At 42.3% G+C, this 16705-nt stretch overlaps 1 protein-coding gene across 18 annotated transcripts in view; it reads right to left on the reverse strand.

The window, feature by feature from the left end:
* The window catches only part of TLK2 (tousled like kinase 2), a 130680-nt gene that overhangs the window by 8823 nt on the left and 105152 nt on the right, over positions 1 to 16705 (reverse strand). For all 18 annotated transcript variants that reach the window (XM_070060514.1, XM_008271671.4, XM_008271669.4 and 15 more), the window contains 4 exons: positions 12960 to 13051; positions 7957 to 8046; positions 4686 to 4855; positions 3470 to 3608 (listed from right to left, as the gene is read on the reverse strand). In XM_070060514.1, coding sequence (XP_069916615.1) covers positions 3470 to 3608; positions 4686 to 4855; positions 7957 to 8046; positions 12960 to 13051 — 491 coding nt within the window. The remainder of the gene's footprint in view (positions 1 to 3469; positions 3609 to 4685; positions 4856 to 7956; positions 8047 to 12959; positions 13052 to 16705) is intronic.

The following is a 16705-nucleotide window of genomic DNA, read 5'->3' on the forward strand; positions in this document are numbered from 1 at the left end:
GATGTGAATTTTCTTTCATTCCTTTACATTGCCCAAAAGACATATCATTAAAATAATAACATGAAATATTATAAACTATTCATTATAAAATGAAATATATAGAATTCACCGAGAAAAAAAAGGCAAAAAAGTAAAAATTAAGGAAAAAGAAAAGAATTTATAAAAAGAGTAGCTCTTTCAAGCATCACTAAAATTCCCATGGACCCTAGTTTTTACAGCTCTTGATACTTTTTTTTAATGGAAATTGATTTATTTGAAAAGCAGCATTATGGGGGTGAAGGGGAGATCTCCCATTGCGTTGGTTCACTCTCCAAATTCCCCAAATGGCTGCAACAGCTGGGGCTGGGCCTGGTGGAAGCCAGGAACCTGGAACTCCATCCATTTCCCACATGGGTGGCAGGGGCCCAAGCACGTGTGCCATCTTCCATTGCTTTCCCAGCCACATTAGCAGGGAGCTGGATTGGAAACGGGAGCTTTCCCAGCCACATTAGCAGGGAGCTGGATTGGAAACGGGAGCTTTCCCAGCCACATTAGCAGGGAGCTGGATTGGAAACGGAGCAGCCAGGACTCAGACCAGCACTCATGTGGGATGCTGGTGTCAGATGGCAAACTTAACCGACTGAACCATGACACCAGGTTGAGTTCTGATACTTCGATTTATGTAACTTAAACATAATCTTGGATAAGCAACAAGCATAACCTTGATTCTAAAACAACCATTTTAATGTATTTATGACATTTTTGTGGAGGTGGTGGAGGAAGATTAGGGGTCACTGAACTCACCCAAATGCAGAGTACTATTTTAGTACAATTTTTAGAATATGAAAGACATTGATGTCAACTTGATAGTGCAAGTCAGGCAGATCAATTTCTAAGTCTTAGTTTCTCCATTTGCAAATAAAAAAAGTAAACTATTTCCCTGTCCAAATAATACTAAAAAATAATAAGCATTCTAATTTCATGTTAAGGACTCTGGGAAAGAAAAGGACAGTTCTAGTACACTAAATTGTGTTAAAAAAAAGTTGCACATGCTATCACAATAAATGGCCTCATATGGAACAGTGATTCTCAAGGCATAGTTTATGGCTCGTTTAATTCTGAACAACCAAACACTGCAAACAGTCAATTCAGAATGTTACATCTTCCTACTCTATTTGTGTCTCTCTAGGTCATAAGTGAATGACACAGAGGGTGGTGATTATGACAATGTTTTTACCAAAATGGAGATCTTCAAACCACCATAGAAATCCATAAAACTTAATTTTCTCAGATGTCCCCCTCTATCTTATTTTTCATTACGAAAAAAAAATTCAAATATAATCTAAAGTAGAACAGAGTCGATGAACCACAGAAATATCATCCAGCTTCAGTAACTATCAACATGTGTCCAATCTTTATTCATATATACCCTTCTCCACCTTCCCCAACAGATAACTTTGAAATAAAACTTCATAATTTGGGGCCGGCACTGTGGTGTAGTGGGTAAAACTGCCTGCAGTGTGGCATCCCATATGGGCTTTGGTTCATGTCTCGGCTACTCCACTTCTGATCCAGCTCTCTGCTATGGCCTGGGAAAGCAGCAGAGGATGGGCCAAGTCCTTGGGCCCCTGCACCCACATGGGAGACCCGTTAGAAACTTCTGGCTTCAGATGGGCCCAGCTCCAACTGTTGCGGCCAATTAAAGAGTGAACCAGTGCATGGAAGACACCTCTCTCTCTCTCTCTGCCTTTCTCTTTGTGTAACTCTTTCAAATAAATAAATAAATCTTTTAAAAAAGCTTCATAATTTTTATTTAAATTCCAATTGCTGAATTTTTACAGCTAAGCAAATATAGCACTAAACAGCAGTGAGATAACTATTTTAAACGTGAAAAAAACTGCATCTAAAAAAGAAGGAGCAAACACAAAGCTCAAATCCAAGTCCCAGCTAACTTATGTAGCAGAGTTCTAGACCTGTTTCCAGAGTTCCCAACAGCAGCTATTTTTTGCCTCATTTAGTGACAGGAACACTAACCCACAAGAACCACCACAGTGAACAAACACTGTAAAATGTAGCTTCTATTTTAAGCCTAGGATTTCAAAGTTTTAATTTAGGGACTGACTTTTTACTATAGGTGCCATCTCTATAACATGGAGGGACAGCAGGCAGAGTGTGGCACACATGGTGTTAGGGTGGAACATGGCTGACCCTGTGTAATGTGAATGGCACCCCCTCTTCCTTTTCTACTTCCTTGGCAACCCTCTCATTCTCAGTCAATCCTCTTGCTAAGGCCTATGGCCCTGTGGCCACAAAGATAAGTGGTTTGACCACTTCACTCCAGGATACAACAGCATGTGCTATGGAATCTTAGTCCTATACAGCCTTCTCCAAGTTCAGAAACACATAAGACAATTTGTGACTTGGAGTAACCAACTTGGCTTGGAAGAGAAAAGGAAACTTTGGTAACAACACTGTACAATCACAGAGCTAACCACCCAAGCTGCAGTATCTTTTATGGTTCTCATTGCCGTAAGTAACAGGAGAAATAGGAGAGGTCATAGAGCTGGCAGGCAGAGCCAGCTGGGGTAGAGCTGCTGGGAGAAAGGGTGACAACACATGGGAAGACATGTGCCTCAAAACTTTTTATTTTTGTAAGATTTATTTTATTTATCTGAAAGGCATAGCGACAGAGAAAAAGATCTTCCATCCACTGGTTTCACTCTCCCAAATGGCTGTAATGGTGGGGGCTGGGCCAGGCCAAAACCAGGAGTCAGGAACTCCTTCCAAGTCTCCCACATGGGTGCCAAGGTCCCAAATACTTGAAGCATCTTACTCTGCTTTCTTAGGTGCATCATCAGGAAGCTGGATCGGAAGTGGAGAAGCCGGGACTTGAACCAGCGTTCCTAATATGGGATGTTGGTGCTGCAGGCAGCAGCTTAATCCTCTGTGCCATGCTGAACCCAGAACTTTTTAGAACATGGCTAACAGACATGGACAAACTTCACGTTTTTCTGTATAGATTTCATGTGATGCCATGGCTATTTTTCATCCTGGTCTTCACAGCTCCTTAATTCTTGATAGTCCATCATCCTCAGGCAACTCTAGAAACAAATCCTTCCTCTCATTAATCCATGAAAAAAAGAAACCTACATTTGCTCTGAAAAGAATCTGGGGCCATCCTTCATGCCCACAACATGGGCAACCTTGCTCTCTGTTCACTCCTCAGGCCAGTCCTGTGGAAGGGACACACTTCTCAAAACACCTGGTTAAATACAAGCTCTCTTTCCAGAAAGAGAGAGAAATCACAAAACCAGGACGAACTAATGTAAACACAGAAACAGCTGAACAGGGGGAAGCGATCTGAGGAAGGAAAGTCTGGGGGCCCTTTTTGCCTTACAGACAGCACAGAAATCCCTTGTTAGTTACTACGGCTTCAGCAGAGGAAAGCCGTATTTTACCGGCCATCCCAGCAGACCCCCTGGGTACGTACCAGTAAGTACCAGCACCTTGTGATGTCAGCTCCATGCCATCCACCGAATTGTAGCTATCATCATCCATGATCTTGGAAAGACCAAAATCTGTTATTTTTATCTCTCCACATGCTGTACCATTTACTAAAAGAATATTACCTAAAAAGATAAAAAGCTTCATGAATAAACAGAAGCTTCCTGGTTAAGAGAAAAACTCAAAATAGTAACAGAAGAGATGAACTGAACTCAAACTCCTGCATGCAAACATCTGCATCTTTGGGATACAATAATCTGACTCTAGATGCTGAGGGAGGGTACTCTGCGTCTGCTGGAAACGTTTCCTCTCCTAGAACCACCTGCTGAATGTGCCAAAACCACCATGATGAGCATTGGAAGTAAAAATAAGTCACCAAATAAAAATTATTTGAATAAGTGGTCAAAAGTGATGGGAAATTTTCATCTAAACTTTCTGTGAAGAAAGTTATTTAGAACAGTAATTTCTGAAGGAAAAAAAAAAATCAAACCACCCAAAGGTATCCAAGCTGGTGTCACAGCGCCACCTACAGCTCCTACAGCAGAAAAGTGTGCTGGATTCAGTGATGGGAAAACCCAATCACAGCAATCATCTTCTAGCACATCGCTCCTAGTCCTCTGCATTGTATTAGAACACTGAACACTGGCGACATTTCACATGTAGCTAACAAAGGAGTGAAGCACACAACCGCTTTGCAACTCCAGGAGGAAAGCAGGAACCATTTCCTAAAGCCCAAGCTGAGCGGGTTAGTTTGTACACAGTGTGCTTGCAGGCTTCTAAACATCAGCTGAAAAAAGGAGGTACGAAGTCTAACTGGCCCGTGCTGTTTTCTGCTATCAAAGTTAGATGACAACCTTGCAAAAAGAGAAGTCATTAATTTTGGGGCACTCATCAGAGACATGGTGTGGAAGATCTGCTCTTCAGTCTGAGTAATGCGATCAAGCAAAACTGCACTTGCCAGAAAGTTCTTTCTTCATGGGACTGACACCAGGAGCTGCGCCAGCTGCACACACACAGAGGCAGTTTCCTGGAGTATCTGATCTGACCCACCCTCCCGAGCCCAGTGCGGGGTCCTTTGCCCACACCTACCAGGAAAGCTGAAGGCAGATGTTATTAGGGTTTCTCTACTGCTGCCAAATACTCTACGTCACGTATAAAGCCACAGAAAAGCCACCAGCGTCGTCTCCTAGAGTTAGACTTACCTGGCTTGAGGTCATAGTGTATGATGGGAGGTTTTATTTCATTTAAGTATTTTAAAGCATTCACAATCTGCATGATGATGGACCGGGCCTCCTTCTCCGACATTAACTTGTGCTGTTTCAGGTAGAAGTCCAGATCATTTCCCTCACAGTACTCTAATACTGTACAAAACCTAAAGACACACAAACCAGCACGTGAGCCACAGAGTAAGAACAAGCAGATTACGACTCGCTAAACCAGTGCCAGTAAACCTGGACATTCACAAAAACTGTACGTCAGCTCAAGCTCTTTATGGAAGGTCTCCTTTACAAACTGACATCATATATCCATTTCTAAACAATCATATTGTGATCAAGTCCACAATTCTCACTGTAAATGCTATATAATCCTGGGTGTTAACAGTGAGGGAGAAACCAGGTTTTGCCTAGGTCTCAAGATTGGGCTCTATACTATGTCTCCTGGCAGTCTGGCACAACACTGCACTATAGTTTCTCTTTGCTAAACACACAGGTATAAAACAGCTCCTAAACATGCAACAACATATTATTAACCAGCACAGGTTCTTTTTACTTCACTTACCAGAATACATCATACAGATCCAAATTTAAAACTACCTACCAAATGGGTCATGTGTCTATCTTCCAAGGCATTATAAACTGATATAAGGCATCCTAAACTGCTGGAATATCCCTAAGAGGTGAATAATTTTTGAGCTACTGACCCTACCAGCTAGGCTGGGAAATAAAAACCACTACAGGGTATAGTGCTGTGGCACAGTAGATTAATCCTCCACCTGCAGCGCCGGCATCCCCAGCTGCTCTTCTTCCGATCCAGCTCTCTGCTGTGGCCTGGGAAAGCAGTAGAAGATGGTCCAGGTCCTTGGGCCCCTGCACTCACGTGGGAGACCCAGAAGAGGCTCTTGGCTCCTGGCTTCAGATAGGCCTAGCTCCAGCTATTGTGGCCATTTGGGGAGTGAACTAGAAGATGGAAGACTTCTTTTTCTTGTCTGCCTCTGACTCTCTAAAACTCTGACTTTCAAATAAATAAATAAATCTTAAAAAAAAAAAAAAAACACTTGAGTATTTAAAACAGAGATTTTAATTTAGGGAACTGATCACACAGGTGAAGGAAGAGCTAAGAAGAAAAACTGGCCAGTGAGGCACCCCTGAGGTCATCACCAGCAGGAAGCATCGGCACCCTAAGGCCAGAGAGCGGAGATGGTGCAGCCAGAACACAGGGTCATCAGGGAGGGTGCGGAGAGGGTGGAGAAACATCTTCTCCATCTTCGCCTCCTCACTGGCTGGGACCAGCTGGCCACCAACTCAAACATTAGCCTGAAAAGCCTAGCCTACAGGGGTCCACCTACCGAAGACGCAGAGCAGGGAAGATAAGGAACAGAACTGAGGTGAAGAGGCTCAGGGCCAGCACCGAGTCTGTGCAACCTGAGGCCTTCCAAAAGCACAGCTGCTGAACGTGGGCACATATTCTTGAGGAATCCCAAAACTGAACGACAGCTCATGCTTCCAAAACCAGGGCAAGGAAGGCCGGTGCCCTATTCAAGAATAAACCTCTGGAATCAACAGATTCTATGATCCAAGATGCTAAAATCTGGGACAGACTCTCATGCTCAGGGAACTGATTCTTTAATCCAAATGCAAGCTGGAAATAAAATGTTACTTTTAGTACCCAACCATTCTCAGAATTTTCTACACTAATGGTTGACTTGTTCTGGGTGAAAAGTTATCATACATACAATAGGAAGATCAAAGTAAACAACTCAAGAATACAGAATCAACTCAATGATTTGTATTAGATAAAATTGTATACATAATTCCAAGTGATAATCCAAATTTTTAAACTAGTTTTTGTATTTATATCTCAGGGGGGAGTCTACCTAATATTTAAGGAATTTGCTCAAATCAAAGCAAGTGGCATCATACTACAGAGACCTGCCCTTAACCAGATTATTTTTCTGAATCCTGGTCTGTGGCAATACAAACGGCTGTACTTGGTGTGAGGGCCACCTTAATGACAAGGAAATACCCTGAATGGCTGCAAGAGGAAACAGGTTGGCGGTCTGTCTGCATTGCTACCTCTGAGGTAGCTACTGATCAATACTAGAATCAAGAACAAGGGTAGGTTCTCCTGACTCAGTCCAGACGCCTATAGAGGAACAGTTCCAAGTGCCGAAATACTTCTCAGATCTTGTATAAACCCGGAGGCTCTCGGGATAAGGTATATCAGTTAACAACACATAGTAATGCCCAAGACTGTCAAAGATCTCAGACAAGTCATTTAACTTCTCTGGTCCTTGAAATCCAATGAGAAGCTAGACTCTTGAGTTCCATCCCAACTGTAGCATCTTACGAACCTATCTGTCAGTGTGCAGCACTGGGCTCTGCCTTCATCTGTGCCACGTTCATTCAGGGTGAAGTCACATTGCTGGTTTTGTTGAAAAGGCCCGTCGGAGCCCATCAGTCTCACAGGTGGGGCAGAGACCCCCTTGAACAGTCTACGCGGTGGGCACATCAGAGGCATGCTAGCAACAATTTGTGCCGGTTCTGAAGAGCTGACTTACATTTTCAGAAGTGTTTTTGAGCTTGTTATTTGGCCATAAAAAGAAGCGATGCATTGATACGTGCTAGCCACAGATGAATCTTGGAAATGCTATGCTAAGTGAAAGACTCCAGTCACAAAAGGAGCACAAACAAATGCTGATGTTTCTGTGACAATCAAGAAAAGGAATTCTATAGAGACAGTTGTTGCTTAGGGCTGAGGAAGAGGCACAATGGTGGTAAAAAGAGGGATGGCACACAGTAAAAGGTATGGGGTTTTCCTGAAGTGGTAAATATTACAAATTTGGCTTTATTGGTGGTTGCATAAATCTGTGAATATCCTAAAAACTGTTGAATTGTATATTTTAAATGTAGGAGTCATATGGTATATGAGTTAAATTCAACTAAGCTTTTTTTTTAAGTTGTTAGCTCAAAATTGGACATGGCAGGAATATTTATGCCATGAAAAATGAAAAATACTTTTCTTCTCTCCAAGCTGGTTGTTAAGTGTTTACCAGACACAAGGGTGCATGCCTTTTGGCCTAGAGATATCTTGCCAACCCAATTCTGAATTTATGTATGATCATTTCCTTATAAATTAACATATTTGGTTCTCTCAGAGAATACTCCCTGAATCCAGATTTAACTTCTATTTTATGACTAGTCAACATGACAAGAAAATAACACTATCTGTGAAGTAAAATGGCAGAGCACTTACGAGTCAGTGTCCAGTGAAAAGTAATCATACAGCTTAACTATCCTGGGATGATCCAGTTCTTTGTGAATCCGGTATTCCCTACACGCATGCCTGTAAACAAAGCAGGGAATTAACAAGAAGGTATTCTGGTCTTTCTCGGAGAACTCTTCAACGATATTCCTAAATATTCTTTCATCTCTCCACCATTTCCACATGTTCATTCTATTTGTATCAATCTGATCCCCTCATCTGATATTATTCATCCTATTTTCTCTATAGGAGATGCTCAAATATTTGTCAAATGAATGTATGTCAATCTTTTGCACCTTTCAAGTTCATGCTATGGCATTCATATCTCTTTCATATTTACACTCAAATATCAGATTTTAAAATTTACAAGAGAACTTTCGCCCTCTCTCTCTTCAGAAGCTGATACTTCATATCTCTACATGTTTTCATTCTGGGGTACAGCAAAGGGGTCACTTTTAGCTTGTAAACCATTTGTGTTAAGAGATTACCTGTTATCTGTCAATTAGCATTGCTTTAATTTTTCTTTTTAAATATTATTCTTCACAAGGAACATTTAAGTTGCCATCAGCCTTATTTTGTTCTAAGAAAACATGAAGTTGGGGCCAGCGCTGTGGCGTAATGAGTCAAGCTGCAGCCTGCAATGCCAGCATCCCATGTGGGCAATGGTTTGAGCCCGACTGCTCCATTTCTGATCCAGCTCTCTGCTGTGGCCTGGGAAAGCAGTGGAAGATGGCCCAAGTCGTTGGGCCCCTGCACCCACATGGGAGACCTGGAAGAAGCTCCTGGCTCCTGGCTTTGGATCAGCGCAGCTCTGGCCGCTGTGGCCATTTGGTGAGTGAACCAACGAATGGAAGACATTTCTCTCTGTCTCTACCTCTCTTGGTAACTCTGTCTTTCAAATAAATAAAATAAATCTTTGAAAAAAAAAAAAGGCAAAAGTCAGAAAAGAGGAACTTTTCACAGCATAGTAAAATAAAATAAAAAAAAAAAGTGGGGGCCTGGGTATTTACTGAAACTGGTATATTCCAAGATATCAAAAATACACAGAAAGTACTCAACTGAAGAAAAGCTGAAGTAAAAATTGGGCAAAGAGAAGGGACTAGGAATCTAAAAGAAATTAAGGTTTTTCCCTCAATGGAAACTTTGGTCTTATTTTTCAGGCTGCCACTTTTGCTTTTTCTGATTCTTTATCACGGACTTGCCGGCTTTGAGACAGATGGTGTCGGAGCACACATTCTCTCCTTGTGGGGGGCTTGGTGACTCCAGCTCCCTGAGCTGCACTTCCCCCCTCACTGGAATGCAAGGACAGAAATGCATCCTCTGCAAACACTGAGAAAATTTAGCTGTGGCCCAAGCCCAAGCCCATGCCATCAAAGTAGACTGACACTTTGTAATGTATCAGGATCCAATGTAGTATCACATTTGGTAAGATAATTGTGACTGCTGTCTACAGAACAAGTTTAAAAACCTGTGGACTAAACAGATCACTGTTTAAGTAATTTCTTTCTTTTACATATTTTCACTATAATTTTCTACTCATTTTTTTCAACATCTTCATTTTATGCATTTCAAAGTAGAGACTAACTTCTCTGCCATCTTACAGAAAACAGGAAACTAAAGGAGACAACAATTAAGAAACAAAGGAAGTGTCATTCAAAGTCCTCGCCAACTCAGGAAATCTGCCAAGTGTCACCAGTGCATCCCATGCTCAGATCTGCTTCTCTTACTTCCTTAGCAAGGCAGTAGCTGAGTCCTGCCCCTCACATGCTCAACTTCCAATTTAGCATCCGAGGGATTCACGCACTATCAAGACATACTTTAATAAGGAGGTAGTAAAACTTAGCCTCTAAAGTTTCTTTTTCCTAAGTAGATATATATTTAGGGGTCAGTGCCATGGCTCACTTGGTTAATCCCCCGCCTATGGCGCCCGCATCCCATATGGGTGCCTGGTTTTAGACCAGGTTGCTCCTCTTCCAGTCCAGCTCTATGCTAATGGCCAGGGAAAACAGTGGAGGATGGCCCAAGTGCTTGGGCCCCTGCACCTACATGGGAAACCAAGAAGAGGCACCTGGCTTCTGGCTTCGGCTCGGCGGAGCTCCGGCCATAGTGGCCATTTGGGGAGTGAACCAACGGAAGGAAGACCTTTCTCTCTGTCTCTCTCTCTCACTAACTCTATCTGTCAAATATTAAAAAAAAAATAAAAAAGTGGATTTATTTAGATTTATAAAAATGTTGCTTTTATCTTAGAAATAAAAGAGTATTGTATAAGAACATATCCATTCATATATAAATTATATGTAGATAGAAATTATGTAGATAACTTTACATGAAATTTTTCCTACTACAGAATTTTTTTTTTTTTTTTTTTTGACAGGCAGAGTTAGACAGTGAGAGAGAGAGAGACAGAGAGAAAGGTCTTCCTTCCGTTGGTTCACCCCCCAAATGGCTGCCACGGCCAGCGTGCTGCACTGATCAGAAGCCAGAAGCCAGAAGCCAGAAGCCAGAAGCCAGAAGCCAGGTGCTTCCTCCTGGTCTCCCATGCGGGTACAGGGTCCAAGCACTTGGGCCATCCTCCACTGCCTTCCCGGGCCACAGCAGAGAGTTGAACTGGAAGAAGAGCAACTGGGACAGAATCTGGTGCCCCAACCGGGACTAGAACCCAGGGTGCCGGCGCCGCAGGCGGAGGATTAGCCTGGTGAGCCGCAGCGTCGGCCCTTACTACAGAATTTTTAAGATGCTATTTTAGGGATTTAAATCTAGCAATACTTATAAAGCGTTTCATATGAAAATTAATACAATTGGTTTACTTTCTATTTTGAGGGGGAAGGAAGAAAGACGATCCAGAACAGAGCTCGAAACTCAACAAAACAAGACCCTTTCTTTGAGTTTTTCCTCCTTTTTATTTTTTAAACTAAAACGGGACTAGGAATTATCTCCATGAATGGAAAAGCAACTAAAGATCTTACTATGCGGAGTAACCTTACAATGTTAGCACAGCACTGAAGTGTACCACTTTTTAGTTTAATACTGAATTTTAAAGCACTCTTCAAAATCTGTTCTGTACTTGACATAAACCTCCTCCAAGTTCAAAAGAGTAAAATGACATTTTGCCAATTCACCATTATCTGTAGGCTGAAATTCTCAGTATGGTTTCATGTCACTTAGAAAGCAAAGATCTTTCAAAGAAAGGGGGAATATGGAAGAGTCTTCTTCCAAGGAAGAATGCGATCACGAGAACTTTGCACGCAGCCCAGAGTGTCTCTCAAGCAGAAGCGGCCCTGCCGAGGCTCTGACCCCTGCAAGAAAGGCTGCGCTGGAGCTGCAGCTGGACAGCAAGCACTCTGCCCAGGGGACCCCTCCCTTTGCTTGTTCTCTGCATCTGGTAGAGAAATGTGAGAGACTCCCAATTCATACCACTGGGGACTCAAATTGCCTGCCAAGTGTGTTAAGGAGGGACATGAACCTGGTTCCAACCCCTTATCATTTCACAAGGCTGCATGAACAGAATGCCTATCTATAGTTTTCAACATTAGGATTCTCTTTAAGGTCAGCCTATAAAGCCGGATGCTGAAACTAGGGAAAGTACGGAAAATTCTCAGCACAGGAACTCTGTTCTCAAGGTTAACCAGGGCTGATCCCTAGTGGAAGTAACTGTTTTCAAGTGGTCAAGGCACGGGTAAGATGTAGAACATGCCCAGAGATAACTGAAGGCATTTTAAAAAGCGCTGGTCCAATACCCCTAAGCACTCTTAGAGGCTCAACACAAAAGACACTCTTCTTCCTTGTAACTGGTTGGAATAGCATGTGGTTTCCTTCTCTGACGTGCTCCTGTCATTCATGCTGCAGGCTGCTCATCCCTGCTTGTCAAGTGCCTGGAATGCAGCTGCCTGCCTGTCACACACGCAGGGGGGTGGGGTGGAAACCACACAGCACTCCTTTTCCTACCCATGCCTATTTCTCTTAACACCCCCACAGAACTTTTTCTCCAGCACTGAGCGCCACCGCCAACCTGTCCACAGAGGAAAAGTTCTCGGGTCCCTGATGAACAACAGGTATAATGCAAGAATGGCTTTTGTCTAGGTCTCAAGAACTGGCTGATGACACAGAGACATCTGGTTTTCCTCTGGAGATTTAGAGGCCACTAAAAGGCTATGTCAAAGTCTTCTATCCTCCACTCCCCTCCAAAGTATTATTTACAAGAAAACAAGACTGCTTTTCTAAGACCGGTGAGTCTGTTTCTATCAAAAGGCGCTTTATCTCCTCCTTTGAGGAGCAGGGTCTGTCTCAGTCAATGCTAGCACCTACAAAAAGGAAACAAAACTAAGCCCAGGGGGGAATGGCAAATTAAGTCTATGTGGCTTCCAAAGCAAATGAGCCACCAATGTGCCAGTGCACTGAGGCTTGGGTAACATAGGTGAAACCTGACATTGGCTGAACAAAGAAATCCCCAGCTATACATGTACTGGCTATTCATGCTAAAGACACCACCCTCCTAACCCCTCACCTTCAGGACAGAGGAGGGCTGCCACTAGCAGCACACTTAAGGGAGAGGCAAAGAAAGAAGAACCCTGAAATGAGAACTGGAGATAGGAAACTGTGAGGAACGCCGAGGGGTCAACTCCTCACCTAGGCACGCCCTGTCTCCTGCAGAAGAAATTACTGCAACAGCAAAGAACCCACCCCCAGCCCCCCAGAGTCCCCAGACCACTAAAGGACACCTTTACATTGTCCCTATTTTTTAAATACAGTGGAAGAGGTTAAGAGCATGGGCTCTGGAATTGGGATTTAAATACCAGCTCTTTCATTTCCTGTTACTGAAACTCTGTAAGTTAAGAGTTTCCTCATAAGTAAGACACACAATGAAGATATTCACTCTTTTAGGCCAGTTATGAGGATTAAATGAAACAAAATGCAACAATACTGAATACAAAGATCTTAGCATAACACTTAAACACCAGCTATTAGTATTAAATTTTGAAAAAAATCACGCTTACTTGTGGTAATTCTCCTTTTTCTCATCTCTCCAGTTTTTATTTAACTGGTGAATTTTCACAGCTACATATCTTTGCTCTGTTAGATCAAATGCCTATAAAGGAAAAGAATAAGTCATATTCTGGACAAATGCTAACAGGAATTATAGGCAACTAACTTAAAGCTTCTATTTACAGATCAACACAATCAACACACAAAATACATTATTAAATAAAAACACCAGCAAATGATAGCACATCACATACTTGTTTCAGTGTTGCACCATCTTCTTGAAACTTGTGATTAGATAATTTAGATGTCTCCAGACGCACTGGCACCAAGGGGTTTAGAACATAAAACCAAGCACACACCACAAACAGAAAGACAGCCCATGTCTTAACAGCCGCTTCCCAGCAATTCTTTCTGGACGTTGTCTATCTCATTTGGGACCGCTCTCCCTTGGGTTTTCCCTCACCACCTCAGCTGACACTGGTACTTCACATGCTTCAACAACAACTGTTGCCACTTTTGAGATCCTGGAGACCCACAAGGCCTATCCCCAGGAGAAAACAACCCCTCAGGATATACCTCCTTGGTATGATGATTTAGAAAATAAACTGTAATTTGGTATGTTATGTTTATGAAATAAAAACAGAAACAAAAGAGGAAAAACAATCAGCCTTGTCTTCAGTTCTACCCCTACCAGCTGGTAAATGAAAAGCAGTTTTAATGCCAACCGTGGTTGAAGTTAGTCAGACCCAGTCACCTCGCCAGCACTGCTCAAAGGAACAGGCCTTCCCCAGCAGAGACATCACTGCTGGAGAATCGCACTTCAGCCAGGCAGTCTAGGTCCTGGGTGATGAGGGGAACACAGAGGAAGCTGGGTATAAATCACAGTATAATAATATTTTAACACAATAAGAGAGTCCCTCATATAAAAAGATTTATTGACAAACCCTCAGAATGAAGGCTTTCTTAGCTTTTCAAAATCAGATAAGAAGCTTACTGCTTCAGTTTTAACACTCTTCCCACGCATTTGCCAGTTTCCAGGTATGCACGAATAGATAAGAATGACAGGTTCAGGATACACTGTCCAGAAACAGTGATGGTCACTGATCTACAGATCTCTTCCAGGGTCAGCTCCTCTAGGACACCATGACATGTCAGAGTCGGCTGCTTCTAAAACAGACCCTTTTCATTTACGCTCTCTTGAAACAAGTATGTTTCAAAATACAAACCCACTCAATTTATATATAATATCTTATTTCACAGAAACAGAAACTTCTGAGCTTTATTTTTCTTACACTCTAAAATCTACCCACATGCAAGTACACCATCAGAGCTTCACTGCAGAAAACCATGTCAAGCCATTAAAACCTCATTTGTAAGAGCTCTAATACTATAGCCAGTGATGTTTCTCTACTACCATACCACGCTTCTGAATCCAAGACACTGGGATTCAGCACTGAGTTAAGGCAGGCTTTGGAGCGTAGAGAATAGTGAAAGAGTAACTACATTAAATGTACACATCATTCTAGGCAGCATCCAGATTTCAGAAACATTAAAATGTTTGAAGAAATATATTAGGAAAAACTCGGATGATAACATCATGGCAAGTCTTTGGGAAATGCTAAAAAGAAATTTTGATCATTTATTTACTACAGATTTATTTATTTACTTATTCAAAAGGTAGAGTGACAGAGAGGAAGGAAGGGGGTGGGAGAGAGAGAGAGAGAGGAAGTGAGATCTTCCATCTCCTGGTTCACTCCCCAAATGGTTGTAACAGCCAGAAATTCCATCTGGTTCTCTCACATGTGGCAGAGCCCCAAGTATGTGGGTCATCCTCTGCAACATTCTCAGGAACGTTGTTAGCAGGTGGCACTCAAATCAGTATTCCAATATAGGATACTGGAGTTGCAAGCAGTAGCTGAACCTGATGCACCACAACGCTGGTCACTTTTAAGGAATTTTTAAAAAGAGCAGTGCTTTCTATTTGAGAAAAGCGATCTTGGAATCATTGTTTACACCGACCATGTTTCTCTAAGACACATTTGCAGTATCAAACTTGCATGATGATGGGCTCATTGTTTCTAAAACACCTGAACTTTCTCTGGAAGGTATCAAATAGGCATAAAGATTATGCCGAGTTCCATCAGCCTATGTGAATTTCCACTTTCACTTGAAGTCTGTCAAAAATATTTAACTGACTTTTACTAGAATCATTTTAAAAGTTAATTTTCCTGCAGTGTTAACACCAGAGATTTATTTCAATTCTAGTTAACAGTGTCTTTTGATTGCTTGATGTGGATTTTGGTTGATTTTTAAAAATTGTCACTTTTAGTCCCATCCTGGTCTGGTCATCCTTGCAATATTGTATAATAATCCCAAGCACTTTTTCCTTTATGATAATTGAGCCTGTATGAACAATAATCCTAATAAATATTAATAAATGTGAATACTGTTTCTTAAAAAAAAATCCCTCTGTGTGTCTACATCCCAAAGAATGTAAAGCTGAGAGCTGAAGAGATTTCTGCACAACCAATATTAAGGCAGCACTATTCACAATAGCTAAGACAGCAGAAACCCAGAGGTCCACAGAGGGAGAAATACACAAAATGTAGAATATAGGACAGTACTTCAGAAAATTTGTGGAAAATGAAAATAAAAAATGTTTATTTTGGTGTAAAAAGTTTTTGAAACTCATGTATAATTTCTATATGCATTTTTCACAAACTTCTTAAAGATCCTAACGTGTGGGTTACAAAATTTTTTCTGCATCAAAATAAAATAGTGAGGATTCCAAGAAGGCAAAACAGGGAAAGAATATACTGCTTTAGGGTAAAGGAAAATAGTAGCAAAAAAGTGGAGGAAGTGAATTCTCAGCGGAGAGCTGGAGCGCGATCTGCAATGGAAATTCTACAGAAGCAATAGATGTGCTGGATCAGCACAGAAGGTGTGAGCACAGACACAACACGTGATCCTCACAACTGAGAGCCAGAAGAAGCCCTGGCTTCAAGACCAAGGAGAGCAGAGTGCAGCAGCCCATTAATGTGGCAGCGCAGGCGAGTGCTGAACCTACTGTGGGCTAACCCAGGGCATTGATCACCTCGGAAGAAAGGAGGTGAGGGTGGGATTACACCAACAGAGGTGATCATACCCTCTCCCCTGGTGACAATGGAGAAGATCCACCACATCCACTTGGGTGTCACCCTGGATACTCACCCCACCCTGGAGCATTGACCAGAGCACCCTGGACACACCCAGGACAGCCTCTCAGTATTCACTGAAACAGTAGATATTCCACTAAGCCACAGAGATACAGTTCAAACAGAAGCCATCAAAGGAGAAAACCAACAAGAATTTCCACAAATGCCTAATAATAAATGCATACGTTCATGAAACAAGAATAAGGAAGACAACATGATTCCCCCAAAAAGAACATAATAAAGAACATAATAACACTTTAATATTAGAATGTGATGATGAGGGCCAGTGCTGCGGTGCAGAGGGCTAATGCTCTGGCCTAAAGCACTGGCATCTCAGTTGGGTGCCGATGTGAGACCCAATTGCTCCACTTCCAATCTAGCTCTCTGCTATGGCCTGGGAAAGCAGTGGAGGATGGCACAAGTCCTTGGGCCCCTGCACCCACGTGGGAGACCTAGAAGAAGCTCCTGGCTCTTGGCTTCAGATAGGCACAGCTCTGGCCATTGCGGCCAATTGGGGAGTGAACCATTGGATGGACGACCTCTCTCTCTCTCTCTCTCTGCCT

The sequence above is a fragment of the Oryctolagus cuniculus genome, chromosome 17, assembly GCF_964237555.1.
Source record: "Oryctolagus cuniculus chromosome 17, mOryCun1.1, whole genome shotgun sequence".
Taxonomy (NCBI): domain Eukaryota; kingdom Metazoa; phylum Chordata; class Mammalia; order Lagomorpha; family Leporidae; genus Oryctolagus; species Oryctolagus cuniculus.